General features: G+C 35.1%; 1 protein-coding gene and 1 long non-coding RNA gene across 3 annotated transcripts in view; one reads left to right on the top strand and one right to left on the bottom strand.

Annotated features, from left to right (window-relative positions):
- The window catches only part of LOC114944699 (uncharacterized), a 65,427-nt gene that overhangs the window by 1,306 nt on the left and 48,086 nt on the right, over positions 1–16,035 (bottom strand). The gene's annotated exons all lie outside the window — the stretch shown is intronic.
- Positions 3,115–6,209, top strand: LOC114934035 (E3 SUMO-protein ligase ZBED1-like). Of its 2 annotated transcripts, XM_029306642.2 has the most exons (5): positions 3,115–3,274; positions 3,456–3,546; positions 3,696–3,889; positions 4,074–4,236; positions 4,601–6,209. In XM_029306642.2, coding segments are annotated over exons 2-5 (1,887 nt in total). In that variant the 5' UTR covers positions 3,115–3,274; positions 3,456–3,545; the 3' UTR covers positions 6,130–6,209. The 2 variants fall into 2 exon arrangements, with proteins under 2 accessions (XP_029162475.2, XP_085343789.1); XM_085487663.1 differs by having other exon boundaries at positions 3,115–3,546.

Genomic DNA, 16,035 nt, shown 5'->3' with positions numbered 1-16,035 from the left:
TATTATACGTATGTAAAATATATATATAGTGACATATTATTTATATATTTATATATTTTTTATCATTTATAAATTAGATTTTCAACTACCGTCTCAGTCGAGCACGACGAATGATTGAAAGCGTTTTCGGCATTTTGACAGCGAAATGGCGAATTTATCGACGACCGATTATCGCATCTGTTTCTACAACAGTCAAAATAATTCAAGCAACTGTATGTTTACATAACTTTGTGATTCAAAATGAAAACAAATTGCCAGTATCCGAAAGACATTATACCCGTATTATCAGTGAAGAGACCGTGATAAATGAAACCGCATATAGATGCGACACTAACATGTTCAAAATTAAGAAACAATAGAACTTATGGAATCATAACATAATAATATGATATAATTATAATATTTCAAATACTTGAATGATTGATAAGATGCTTCAACCACCTTTTAAAAAGAGGCGTCTAGCCTTGATAAAGTTATTATGAAGATTCCATAAATCTCTAGATACGTCTAATCTGAAAAACGCCATTTTATCGGGCGTTAACTTGTCAATTATATTCACAAAACCTTACCTCCTAGATTATTAAATAATCTCATCAAAAATGACATTTCAAGAATTTAAGATTTTAAGATCCAATCTATAATAAATAAATTACAGTAAGGTGTATGTTTCGAAACCGTTAAAAATACTTGAGAGTCTCCGCGAAAAGTTAAATGTTGCGCGATTGGATATACTGAGAACCATCAATCGTCGCATTAGCGAATCACAAATTTCCACGCGAACGAGGCATCGCGCGTAGCCGATCCTTCTCACGCCTCATTGTAATTCGCATTCGCGGTCCCTTTTCGCCAACTCGAGTGCGCGGTGTATCGATTATGATCTGTCGCGCATCCCCGTTTTATGCCTATCTGAGTCGCTAATATCCCGCTCCTTCTCCCGTTCCTTCTTCTTGTTCCGGCTCTTGGTGGATCAACACGTTATCGAGTGACCGAAAAATAGTAATCCGCGTTGTTGAAAATTAATCCGTCGAGTTACGAAAGTGATTCAGTTCCGCCGGTCATCGGCAAAATTTATAGAGTATCGTGCACGCGATATTTTCAATCAATTCCGGTCGTTTTGTGAAATACACGCATATTTCGGCTGTAATTACGACTGCACGTGTCACCACGTGCTCCGACATTACAGTGTTCCGGAGACTCTCAAAGACCTCGATCTCGCGAACGGTGCATCGCGCATCCGCGTTCGACTCTTGATCGCTGCGATCTTCGTTAAAATTGTCGCGAGAAGATTTCCGTCGCGTTCGGAACTACAGCATAGTTCCGCCCAAGATTTTCGTCGCGTACGCGCGCAGCAAGTACGATCAAGCACAAGATGTCCGTCCGCTCTTGTTGAATTTATTTTCCACCGTTCGTCGAGTGTGCCTAATTGTAACTTGAGAATTTTAGCTATTTGTGAAAAGCCGAATAAACTTTATACAATCTATATCACCGATGTTAACAGTCAATCTCCTTTTCCCTCTATTCCCGATCAAAATTAAATTTATCAGTGCATTCCGCAACAGTGTACGTAAATATAACTATATAAGAGAAAGGGCATATATTGTATCATGTAATCGAAATATATAATCCGAACTCTCGCCGCTACATCGTGGAATTGTAATCGTATAATTTAGAAATTCTCAGCACTCCCCGCTTATACATTAGCGACAATTTTCTACCTTATAATTTATTCCTCAATTTTAAGTAATATAAAATAAATTATATAAATTGTATGATTCCACGTTCGTAAGAAATAAGCACATCTATGCGCGAACTCTCTGAAATACGCTCTTTAAAATAATCATGTTGATTGAATTTATATCTGTTAGTTTTAAGGCGACATAATTCTCAGCTCTTTGTCGGCCGAAAACCCTCGCTACTGTTCGACGCTTCTTGGAATCTGTATCTTGGCCGAATCGTTATCCACCCTCCCTCCATACCGCATCGCCTCGATACCCTACGTGCCGAAGCCCATATGTATGTCATAAATTCTGCCTCTATTTGGAACTCTTGCTCTCCTAGACATTCCATTGGCTCTCCTCCTTTTTTTTCCACACATATCACTTGCACCGATGATCTCGAGATACAGTTTATGAAGAAACCCCCACCAAAGGGCGCAAAGTACAAAGACTTTTTCCGATTTCGATGGGTATATAAACCCTGCGGTCCCAGCATCTGCGCGGCATAATTATACACGGCATATTATACGACACATTAGATAATGCATCTCATTGTGTCACTCTAAATTTCTATACGAAACTTTGTCACGCGTTCGCCGTCGACGACGTTGACTTTCTTTATTAATTTTTGATCGCGCATAGTTGTAAAGTAAAGCGAGTTATAATAAAGAACTTTAAACCATTAGAATCTGTGTATTTTTGATTTCACTACGCGCATCTCGACCGAGGTCTTCTAAGGGGGTGACGGCAGGTGAACGTGCTGCAGAGCGACGGTATATAAAAGTTCATCCAACGTAAAGTAAGTACCTTTCACACTAACAAAGATCTCTCTAACATATTACTTGCATGAGAATCTGAATCCTATTCAGAAGTCGCGCTAGATCAATAATTATCATCCTACTATTATTCTCCTGTGCCCTCCTCCTCTATTCTTTTATAATTTGTGACGTGACGCTTTTGGAGCGCCGTCACAAGGGCGAAAAAGCCCGATCGGGTAGGCCGCGGAGACCTGGAGCGCCCCTCACTTCGGGGAGGGTGCGATCCGTCGTTTTTCGTATTTCGTATTATCGTATTTTTTGCGAGAATCGCCGTTGCACGCAGCATCGGCCTGTCGATGCGCGTGCGACGCGATTCGTAGGTAGAGCGACAAGGACGGCTCGAGAGAGCGGCCGGAGAGAGACATGTTAAGCAAGAGAGAGAGGGAGGATGCCGGTAGGGATGGGCGATATTGTATCGATATTTGTAAATATCGATATTAATGAATTAAAATATCGATATAAAACATCGATAATTCAAGTACCGATATTTTGGTATATCGATACGAGATTTGCTTATATCGGTTTTCGATACGCCTTTTATTACAAAGACAAATTTTTTATTTTATATACATGGCTCATGCGCCTCGAGCGTCGGCATTATAGTGACAAAATGGTGGATGTGGCCCTAAGGCCATCTAGTGCCTACAGTTAACATTAACGATTAATATTACTGCGTTTATTTTTATAACCTCCTTTGGACAAAGACAAAGAGCCGGTTGTTTCAACACTTCTAACTTTTGGGTAAGTTTTATCTGACAAATAGCATGTCTTCGTCTCTTTTTACAATTTTTCTTAAAAAGAAGCAAATTTTAGAAACTAACAATTTTTATTATTTTGCATTTAACTGTTCTTTGCTTGTGTATAGCTATTAATCAAAAAATAATTATTTCATGTGATTAATGTGTTCGTTTTACTTTTTCAGTATTGGTTGGTTTGGTGTGAAGTGAAGTCCTAATTTTCGTCAGAATATATCCTTACTTTACATTTCTTCTATCTCTTTTAACTATAAAAAAGTATGCATACAATTCCATTGTTCCTTAAATTTCTTCCAATGCAACTTTTTCCTTGGATTTTTTAGAATAATTTTAATAATTGCTTTTTAACATATTATAATACTGTATTATTTTGTTTTATTTTATTAATTATCATATTTCATATTTAGTGCCGCCAAAGAGTACTTTTTGGAAACACTTTATAAAAAGTTTGGGAGGCGCAAAATGCAATGTGTGCCAACAATTTATAAAAACCAGCGGAAACACAACCAATTTGCGATTTCATTTAAAACGAAAGCATCCGGACCTTTGTAATATCAAAATGACAAGCGCTTCTGATGAGTCACAAAAACGGAAAGAAATAGTAATATTTCTATATCTTTATATAATATGTTAAATATATGTTAAGACAATTTATACAGATTGAGAACAGAAAAAACTAATATAACTATAGTAAATTAAAAAATATTTTCTTATATATGTATAATGTAATTTGATATATACAATTTGAAAAATAATTTTATAATACAAAATTTTTTTATTAATAGTCAAGTGAAGGTGAAGATATTGCATTGTATGAAGAAGACAACGATGAAGAATTAACGTTGTCTCCGTCAACAAGTTCATCATCTACATTTAGAAATACACTAAAATACAAGAGAAAACAACCGAAACTTATAGACGCCTTTTCAAAACAAAAGTCATTCCAAGGTATATAAACTTTAGCATTTTATATCTAGTAGAAAAAGAAATAGAGAAAAAAAATATCACTTATAAAATTATATTGTGTTTTGCATTTTAAATCAATTATATTTGTTATTGATTCTGCTAGAATTTGTTTTTTTAACATACCAAATTTTGTATCTATTAATTTTAAATACTATTCAAATATTTGAAATTTAAATTAAATAAATAATCTTTTAACGTATATAGATATTTAATAGATATTTAATACAGATATTTAAGACATTTAATAAATATTTAATATATGTATACAAAATACATTTTTATTAGAATATAAAGAAAGTATTTTTCAGATAAGGAAATGTGGTAATTTAATTTTCATTTTTTTTAGATGGAGGATCTAAAGCATCGGAAATCACAAATAAACTCGTATTTATGATAGCAAAGGACAATATGCCTTTGTCTACAGTGGAGAAAGAAGGCTTTCAGATTTTTATAAAATGTGTGAGTCCCTTATACACCATTCCAAGTAGAAAAGTGATAACGTCTCTAATTGAAGAAAAATATGTTTATTTATCAAATTTGATAAAAGAGCAATTATCTAATGTAGAGGACATAGCGCTTACGACAGACATTTGGACTGATGTAAATACAAAAAGTTACCTCGGAGTAACCGCACACTATCACATAAATAATAATAAAAAAACTGTTATGATAGGAGTCACTAAATTAAATGATAGGCACACATCTGATAATATAAAAGAGTGGTTGCTCGATATAGTTGAGAAATGGAGTATTTCATTGCAACGTATAGTTGTTGTTGTTTCTGATAATGCGTCCAACATAAAAAAAGCTATAATAGATGGTTTTGGTGAAGAAAAATATTTAGCTTGTTATGCGCATACATTGAATTTGGTTCTTGCTAAAATTATAGAAGAAGATGAAATTGTAAGTTCGTTATGTAAAAAAGTCAAATCTATTGTAACTTTCTTTAAAAAAAGTGTAGTTCTTTCAGATTTATTGCGAGAACATTCCAATCTAACATTAATTCAAAGCGTTGACACGCGGTGGAATTCCACGTTTGATATGCTTCATCGATTCATCCAATTATCCGACAAAATTGGATTGATTCTTTTACAACATCCTACAGCTCCACCAATGTTATCGGCATTAGAATTGCAAACTATAAAAGAATTTATGCAATTGTTGGAACCATTTAAAACAGCAACAACTATATTTTCTGGTGAAATGTATGTTACTGGCAGTCAAGTTATACCGATAATACACACATTAGCAAATCAGTTAGAATCATGCAAACCTATTAGTGAAGTAGGGTGTTATATAAAAAAAGTTTTGATACAAGAATTTAAAGCACGATTTAAAAATATTGAACATAAATCTCTCATTGCGACTGCTACTATTCTAGACCCTAGATTCAAAAAAATTCATTTTGTAGATAGAATTGCATGCTGTCATGCAATAAATAAAATAACAGATATGTTAAATATTGCTACTAAAAATAATGCACACAAAGAGAAGGAAAATAATTTTCATTCTGATTCTGTATATCAAAACAATTCTTTTTGGGCTTATCATGAAACATTAATAAAAGAAACGAAACGATATGTTTCTTCTAATACAAACAATGAAATGCCTGATGAGTTTAAATATTATCTTAATCAGATACCCATTGATATCGCTGAATGTCCGTTAAAATATTGGCAAAATTATTCGACATATTCTTTATTAGCGAAACTGGCTAAGCGTTATTTAACAGTTATAGCAACGTCTGTTCCGTCCGAACGTTTGTTCTCTCGAGCGGGAAATATTATTAATGATTTACGAAATCGGTTAACGGAGCAACATTTGCAACAATTGTTATTCTTAAATTCGTTGTCAATTGAAGATTGGCATTTATAAAATGTTCTTATAAAGTGAAATATCTCTAATATATTCTCTCCTAAGTAATATATTCATATAACATTAACATATCTATTCTATAAAATGTTATATATTTATTATATATGTAATAAAATATATATTCATTAATACATTTATTCAATAAAAAAAGTTTATAGCTTATATCTTTTTATTTTACCCCTTTTTTCTCTTTTTCAAACTTATACACCGAGTATATATTTATTAAGCAAGTTTTTTGGATGTAGAAACCACTAGAATGATTCTTAATTCTATTTAGATAAGTTTTAAAAAAAGAAAATATGGTATTTATCAGGTAAAATACCGCGGATTTTACAAAACACGATATTTTGTATCGATATTGGTAATATCGATATCAATTTAGTCGATATTTAAGATGTATCGATAATATGGTTAACAATACGTATCGATATAATATATCGATACTTCGGACTGTATCGCCCATCCCTAGATGCCGGAGTGCCGCAGCAAGAGCGAGAAGGAGGATGCCGGAATACCGCAGCGCGAAAGGAGGATGGAGCGAGCATAGGAGAGAGAGAGCGCGGGACCTCGCGCAGTTAAGTATCAAGTATTAGTACTTTAATTTGATATATCTCGCGCAGAATTTAGGCGTTGAAACGTTATAGATACCGAGAGGACTCCGGGAGCTAAAGCAACCACAGGGCCGATCCTGAAGGGGGACTACGGAGGGCCCGGCCAGCCTCCCGATTGTTCCCGAAGGAGAGATGCCGCGGGAAGAAACCCGGAGGAAAAGCCTCTCAACCAGCGATACATTACCGGCGTGAGAATTACCTCAGCTAAAGGGGGAGGCGGGGGGAGACCTTAGGGCCCCCGCCATCGACCCTATCATCGAGGGATGCGCAAAAGATCGGCGCGAAAAAGAAGGTACCGAGACGCGCGAGGCCCGGCTCTCCACTGTTCGGTGTGCCGTAGACTAGAGAGGGTGCCTCCAGGACTCCAAAGTGCGACTCAAGGACTCAACTTCACCGCCAGAAACTGTAAGCCGCCTCTCGAGTAGTCGTAGTTCCGTGTTGGTTGGTACCGTAGAGATTGATCGTATACCGTAATTACCGTGAGTACCGTACTCTCTCATTTTTCGTATCGTTTTGTGTGTGAGAGAGCGGTCTCTCTCTTTTCGTTTTTCGGGATATCGTATCGCGGGGCCAGCCGACTTTGCGTTTCGCGAAGAGAGCCCTCTCCGAAAAGTGCCGCCGACAGTCTATCGTCTCGAAAATAATTATCGTAAATTCGGGTTACCGAAATATTCAGAGTCACGTTTTTATTAGCTCGATTATTAGATTTTCGGGATTTGCGTGTAGCCGTCTCCGCGAGTTTGTTAACTATTTCATTGTTCTCGACTCGGCGAGAGAGTCGTGCGAGAGAATCACGAAATCTCCGTCATCTAGTTGTTATCGTGTTTTTTTTTTATACCGGGCCGTGTCTCGGAATATCATAGTGTGACCTCTGTCTATTCCGCGTGCCCGCGAAAATAAGTTAAACCATCATAACGTTTACCGATTTTGTATTTGTTATTCCGTTTGTATATTATTGTCGCGAAATCATATAGAATGTTTCACCGTGTATAATTAATACTAATTCTATAAGTCAATTCCGAAAATACCGTTACTCGCAGATCTTATTATATTATATTTTTGATTCGCTACCGCTAGTTTATATCTTACTGTTTGTTACGTAATTTTATTATCCAATTGTATGTACCCGATGTCAAATTGTAAATCCTAAGTGTCAAATATATATATCTGTCAAACTCTAACACCACGTGTATGTCTCTCTATACCTCTCTCTCAACCATAGACCCATCACTCCTATAGACCCGCGACTCTGTATGAAATTTGGAAAAGTAACTTTAAGTATCGTTCACAGTATTATCGTGGCGCGTTCACACGCGCCTGGCGCCCAACTTTACCGTGAGTTAATGAACGCACCTAAGGGCGTAGAATTAACTCTTCTGATACCGATTTTTACCGTTTTATTAGTTAAACTTGGAGAATCTTTAAATTGAACGCTCCCCTGTCCGAACTTGGCGTTTCGGCACAGGAAAAGACGTTGCAAATTATCGAGCAGTGCAAAAATTTGTCTTCTGCCCTTGATGATTTTCAGCCTCCTTCTCTATTCCTTTATAATCATCGAGCAGTGCAAAAATTTGTCTTCTGCCCTTGATGATTTTCAGCCTTCTTTCTCTATTCTTTCATAATCGTCGGGCACTGCGTTCTGCTCTTGACGATTTTGCGCCTCCTTTCTCTATTGTCGAGCACCTTTTTTCGTCTCGTCAATGCTTTAAATAATCATTGAGCACTGCGTTCTGCTCTTGATTATTTCGCGCCTGCTCTATTTATTCTTTTATAATCATCGAGCAGTTCAATTCTGCCCTTGATGATTTTGCCTCATTTCCCACCATCGAACTTCCTTCACCTCCCGAGAACTACCCATTTATCTCTCCTTATTACATAAAACCAAATAAATACTTTGATCTAGACGCATTCTAACTCCATTGTAGATGAGCAACCGGAAAGCTAAAAACGAACGGCGAAATAAACGAAACTATCAAGCCGGCGTAAAGATCCGTGCAAAGCACGTAGCCGCGTGCCTGCGTTGGTTAACACGCGAACAGATTGCCAATAAACCTCGCATCAAAACAATCGAGACGGTTTCGTTCCCTCGATACATATTGCGCAGCTTCTGGAAGACTAGCATTTCTCCTAACTCTACCAACTCACAATCAGCTTTAACACCCGCGTCTAATAGAATTAAAACTGAGCCTACAGAAGGCCACACTCCAGATCTACCGGCAGCCGCTTCAGACCTATTAACTTACTTCGAATTAAATAGGGAATCTAAACCTAAAGAAGATACCTCACAAGGAGAGTTATCACCTATCGATTTAAGTACGAGACTAAAAGACCAATTACCAAAGAGCGATATGCAAATAGACCAATACACAGCTCATTTGCAAAATTAAATTAAGTACATTTGTATACTCATATAAAATATCTAATAAAATGAAATAAAACTACCTATTCGTTATTCCAAATGAAACCTAAATTTTCGGATAAGACTGTACAAAACCTCAGGAAAATAGGTCTTTATTCTATTATTGATATTATTATTGGACTATTAATTGACTTAGCTACGGGATTAATAGATGCCGATTTGTTCGCAGTTCTCGTAGAAAATCTTTATATTCCCAAAGGGAAATTAAGAGTAGAAATTATAAGACAATAAAATGAAAATATGTTATATAACAAGCGTTGCGTTAGCATTATTTAAATGTTATATAACATATTTTGTAATAAGCATCACTTTTAAATTTTGCCGCGCAACAAGTATTTCCGTGTCCTGTGTGTGTATATATGTGTTGCTGAGAAGAAAGCTCTTTCCGATTTGCTGTTCATCTGCTTCATCAACGGAATTTTCGTGGATAATTTATATATATCAAAGGTTTTTCTGTCTTCATAAATAATCATCTAATATATACTAAATATGGATTTTCTACACAACGTGAAAGTAAATTGATCTATAATATTTCTCTTTTTCATTAATATTTGTTCTAAATTTTACATAACTGTTGTCCAAAAAATAGGTTATGCTCTACGTGCCAATATAAATTCTTCATATAATATACTATTTTGTTACATTTTAAGGTGGATGAATTAGCTTTTTATTCATTTAAATTATAAACTATAATTATGTGCAATTTTGATAATTTTTTAAAAATATCTTGTAGCGTTTTCCTTGCTGCGTAGAATACTAAACACGAATCATTGCTTGTAACTATTTTATCGAAGGTGTTGTGAGAACATGTAAATAAATGATACAAATACTATTGTAATAATTGTGCTTATTGACTGGTTATATCTAGCGATGAACATTTACATCTAATAAATAAAATATGCAGTAAAACAGATTCATAAAAGCTGGTTATCGGTTCTTATAGCTCTGTTTAATTGCATATTATTTAATTAAATGTAATGTTTACTGCTATTTATAATGAACATGATATTTAATGTATTTAAATGATATTATATGTGTTGATATTAATGTATTTGAAATATCTTGTTTTACAGCATACTCCAGGCTTTGCAGAACATTGATACAAATCAACGCTTGCCTAAATTGGTTAGCGAGTTTGATTTCATATGTTGCTATATTCCAAAAGCTTACACATATGTGTATGTACCTGAGCAACAACACGAGAGACACACGTATATAACTATGTTTAATGTATATATATATATATGTATATACATATAAAAAAAAGTGCTAAGTTTTTTTAATTTTTTTAATTCTGGAAGAGTTTATGTTAAATTATAATTATAATTTATACATGCGTGTATAAATATACATATGTATACATATATACGTCATATGTAATGAAAAAGATATAAATTTTTATTATAAATAAAAAAAGAGTTCTTTATATAGAAACTTATGTATAATATTAACACCTTATAATAAAAATAAAAATTGTAATGATTGCATATTTGTTACAACAATATTTAATTAAGAATAAAAATTTTAATTATTACATATTTATTACAAACGCGAATACTACAAATATCAAATTCTTTAATTAATTTCAAGCAAAATTAAATAAAATTTTATTCGAAAATCGAACATAGTGGCGGTGAACATGCCGTTCTCTTTATGGAAACGTGCTCGATTCTTCAATCGAACACAGTAGCGGTGAACATACCGTTCTCTTTATGGAAACGTGCTCGATTTTTCAATCGAACACAGTGGCGGTAAACATACCGTTCTCTTTGAGGAATGTTCTCGATTCTTCAATCGAACACAGTGGCGGTGAGCATACCGTTCTCTTTATGGAACTATCACATAAATGCCGAAGAAAGTGGAAGAAAAAATAATGGCATAAGAAAGTGAATCGTCCATTAATTCTCCTATCAAATCCGGAACAAAAGTCAGCTACAAAACTAGAAATTCGTTATCGCCGGCGACGTTACGACTGTCTTAGGTGCCCCTACGCTGGAATTTGTACGCTCCAGCGACAATGGCCCCATTATTTAGCAAAACTGCAAAAATAGTTAAAAAATTAAACTAAAAATTTTGCGCCCTACGCTGAAGCGTATATTGTGTACTGCAATGTAACGTCTTCGATTATCGCAAAAGAGGCTGTTAAAATATCAATCTAAGTGATATATATTATTTCAAATAAAAAACCAGTTATAGAAGAAAGAACACCAGAAATTCTTGCATCTGCTCAATTGCATCCTCACGATTCATTAAGGCGTAGAGAAAGAGATTCTGGTATTAGTCGTGTCATGAATCAGCGGATTTTGCATGAAAACAAGCTACATCCGTACAGAATGAGTCTTCACCAAGCAATGACAATTATCGATTTTAGAAACAGACTTGAATATTGCAATTGGATACGTCAACAATCACAAAACTTTCATCAGAAAATTTCATTTTTGCTTTCATCAGAAAATAAAATTTTCTGATGAAAGCACATTTAAAAGTGACGAGTCTGTAAATACTTGAAACTGTCGTAACAAGCTTACGGGACATAATAGGGTTAATGTTGCAACTGAAACCCGAAAAATGCGAATCTTCGAAAAGAAGAATCGTTACGGGATGAACAAAACTCGTAATCTTCGAAAAAATTGCATCAAAGACAACAGTATAATCGAAAAAAAAATTTCCAAAAAAGGTAAAAGAGAGCGCCAAATTGATGTGAGAAAATGCTATAGAAAAAACAGAATGTTTTAAAGGACTGTAAATTTATGTTATAAAGTTAATATTTCTAAAAAAATATCAAAAAGTTGCACCAAATATATAGAAATTTGTACCAAAAAATTGAATTATATTGGGCTTTACTGAGGTGGTTTCAGTCGTGTACGTAATCCTCCCTTAATTATTTGGCCAATATTTTCCTCAAACAGTCCTGGAGAACGTAAAAAATCATTATTATTAATTTGGGAACATACTACGTCCTAATATTCCTAACTTTATCATATATTAGGTTGGGGAAAAAGTAATCCATTATTTTTTCGGTAGATGGCTATAGTGTTCGATATCTCGTAAAGTATCGATCAAACAATTTCAAATTTATGCTCGTTGTCAAGGTAACATTTAACACTAAAAAACATTGTTTTACTGTTTTTTGTTTGGTCCATTCAGTTCTGAGTTACAGGGTGTTAAAAATGGAAGTCAACAAAGAAAAAATTCGGTACATTTTACAGTTTTTGTTCGATAAAGGCGAAAATGCAAGCCAGGCGGCTGTAATTGTGAATGGTGTTTATGGTGCCAATACTGTAACAGCTAATTACACGCAATTTTGGTTTCGTCGATTCCGTGGAGGCATTTTTGATGTTAAAGATGCACCTCGCACAGGCAGGCCCGTCGTCGAAAATGTCGATAAAATCATGAAAATGATCGAAGTTGACCGGCATGTTAGTAGTCGTAGCATCGCCCAGGAGCTGAAGATCGACCACAAAACAGTTTTAAACCATTTGGGCAAAACAGGATTCAAAAAGAAACTCGATGTTTGGGTGCCACACCAATTAACACCAAAAAACATGATGGATCGAATTTTCATCTGCGAAGCCTTGGCCAAACGAAATGAAATCGACCCATTTCTTAAACGGATGGTTACTGGGGATGAGAAATGGGTCACATACAACAATATTGTACGAAAACGATCGTGGTCAAAGCGCGGTGAAGCAGCTCAAACGGTGGCCAAACCAGGACTAACGGCCAGGAAGGTTCTACTGTGTATTTGGTGGGACTGGAAAGGAATAATTTATTATGAGTTGCTTCCGTATGGCCAAACACTAAATTCAGATCTGTACTGTCAACAACTGGATCGTTTGAAGCTAGCGATTAATGAGAAACGGCCAGAATTGGCCAACAGAAAAGGTGTTGTGTTCCATCAGGACAACGCCAGGCCACACACGTCTGTAGTGACTCGCCAGAAACTCAGGGAGCTTGGTTGGGAAGTTTTAATGCATCCACCATATAGTCCGGACCTGGCACCAAGCGATTACCACCTTTTTCTCGCATTGCAAAATTGCCTGAGTGATAAAAAATTGGGATCAAGAGAGGATTGTGAAAATCGATTACTAGAGTTTTTCGCCAATAAGGACCAAGACTTCTACGAGAGAGGCATTATGAAGCTACCTTCAAAATGGCAACTAATTATACAACAAAACGGTGCATATTTGACCCAAATCGGACAATCCGAAATATGTTAAATAAAGTCTTGAATTTCACGCAAAAATAATGGATTACTTTTTCCCCAACCTAATATAATTATTCGTGATGTGCTCTTTAGAGAGAAATAAACGTAATTAAAACTGTGATTAACGAACTATGTAATTTAAAAGATATAATTTTATAAACAATTTTTCAATTAAACGATGTTACCATTGGTTTTCATTTCAGAACAACACATTGCTGCATTATATTGCGGAGGAAGGTGATACACACGTGGAAGTTTTGGCGGAAATGTTGAATTTAAGCAATTGCTTAAAAACAATTCCGTTTCTGACATATCCAGCTACAATATATAGGGTTAGTTAATCGATAGATTTGAAAGAAGATTGATCAATTTGGTAAAAATGAGATGACAGCATATTAATAATGCATATATCACGGATACAAAAGATGGTGTATATACCTATTAAAGCAGAATCGTACGGAGATGATTAAAACTATTGGATAAATGAAATAGTGTAGTACCCAAATAGCACAGTACGTCTTATGAACGTTCATTTTACGTCCATTTTTTGATCATATATCCATGGACATAAAATAGTTGTCCATTGTACGTCCATTATAAGTACGTACATTGAGTAATAATAAACGTACATCCAGTAGACATCCATTTGACATCACCTTTATATAATTTATTTATGGATATATATTGTACGTCCAATAGATGTTCATACATGGACCTGTTTTGGACTATTCATTTTTTGTTCTAAAATGGAGGGAAATTTACAAATTCGCTTTATCGTAATTCATCTGTAATATTATTATAATAATTAATAGATAGGGGAGAGTGGGGAGTTCTGAAACACGCCAATCTCCGCCATACTAAGAGAGTTAGAAATGTTCCAAAAAGCATTAAATGTTTCTCTTGACATAACTTCACTTTTCCGTTTGCATTCGTCGTGTCAACACGCATGCTAAGTGTCTCGTTATTATGCGAGCAACAATAGTCCGAAAAGTTTTTTCTACCATTTGTGTGTGTGATATTTTTACGCACGATTTGAAGCTGATTGCAAAGGTAAGTAAGTGCAAAAATATCAGTGGGCGATTGCCTTGTCACACACAAAAAGAATTGTAGATGAACATTCGGTGTGTCGATGGCGATGCGGCCAGTCTGAAAATGTCCAAAGTAGAGAGTTGTGAGACACAAACAGTGGGGAGTTGTGAGACACTTAGTGTCTCACAAATGGCCAGCTTCTGAAATGGCCAGCACATCATCGGCGCCGAGCACATCGGCTGCAGTTCTTCGCAGTGCATTGCAAGATGTTGGACCTTTTAAACACCAGCCAAAAAATCCAAGCGAGGCCGCAAGTCAATGGAAACTACCATTTTGACTTTGCCTGAAAATATGACCAGCTTACACAAGAAAACTGAGGACAAGCGGGCAAAGCAGGCAAAAAAACGAGAAACAAAAGAAGCAAACGGATGTGGCACTACCGAAAAAGCACAGTCGTGCACTTTCCATGCCAACGAAGGCAATGTCAACTTCATCTGAAGAAGAAGACTTCTGCATTATCTGCAAAGGTGCAATGCCAAAGAAATTGAACCGAAACAACTCAATACATTGCAATGTATGTGATCGGGCACTTGAAGTGTGCCTGCATAACAACCGGCTATTATACCTGTGTTCACTGCGAATCGAACTAACCGATTCGCAGTGAACACAGGGATTCAGCGAACTAAGCCGACTTTGTTTGTTGTTCAATATTTTTTTCGACACAACTGTCTCCATTTCTATTTTTCACAACTTCAATAAAACTTCATTATAAAAATATGCCATTTTCTCCCATATTTTGTCATGTCTCACAACTCCCCACCATTTTTGAAACTTCGAAAATCATTCCTTTTTTACGAGCCATATAAATTTGTACAACCGCTGTAAATTTCAACGAACTGTTACAGCCAATAGTTGTATTGTAAAGTCTACTACATATCCTGCTTTACAGGTTTGCAAACTACCGATTTTTATGGTAGTTATGCTTTAAAAACAAAACCCGTCTCCCAACTCCCTATTCTCCCCTAAGTATATGTATAGCTGCGCAATGACAACAAAACAACATATAAATAAAGGGACATACAAAATAGATGGCTTTTGTCAATATTTAAGCCCCAGTTCAATTTAGCAATTCATCTTTTCAATTTTTCCAATTTTAATTAACCAAACAAGTCTATTCCTCCTCTTCCTTCATATTTCATTCTTCCCTTCTCCTTATCACTAAGTAATAAATATATATAGGAATACCTTTAAATCAAAGAATAACTCTACATCAGATTATATGCCTTCCTTTTATTACAAAGAAAATTTTTCTCCAACTATTGAAGGAAAAACTGGAATAGTATGGGATTTTAAATTAAATCCCTAAGTCAGATAAGTGGGCTTTATATAAAAGCATTACTTCTATTAAATATTACAGGCGCGCAAAAACCTGTTCAGATATTTCAATAAATTTAATTAAATCTAATTATTTTGCTCAATATTTAAATAAAAATAATGATATTAATAAAGAATTAATTACAACACCATGCATCGATGGTCACATTGAATTGGATAATGATTTCAATATTGAGATCGATAACATAGATATAAGATAATAATATAGATAGCAATTTAGCAGATAACAATATAGATAATATAGA

Source organism: Nylanderia fulva, unplaced genomic scaffold (genome assembly GCF_048542155.1).
Source record: "Nylanderia fulva isolate GAGA-0341 unplaced genomic scaffold, ASM4854215v1 Scaffold59, whole genome shotgun sequence".
Lineage (NCBI taxonomy): Eukaryota > Metazoa > Arthropoda > Insecta > Hymenoptera > Formicidae > Nylanderia > Nylanderia fulva.
Note: the sequence above shows the minus strand (reverse complement) of the source record. Positions and strands in the feature narration are given on the sequence as shown.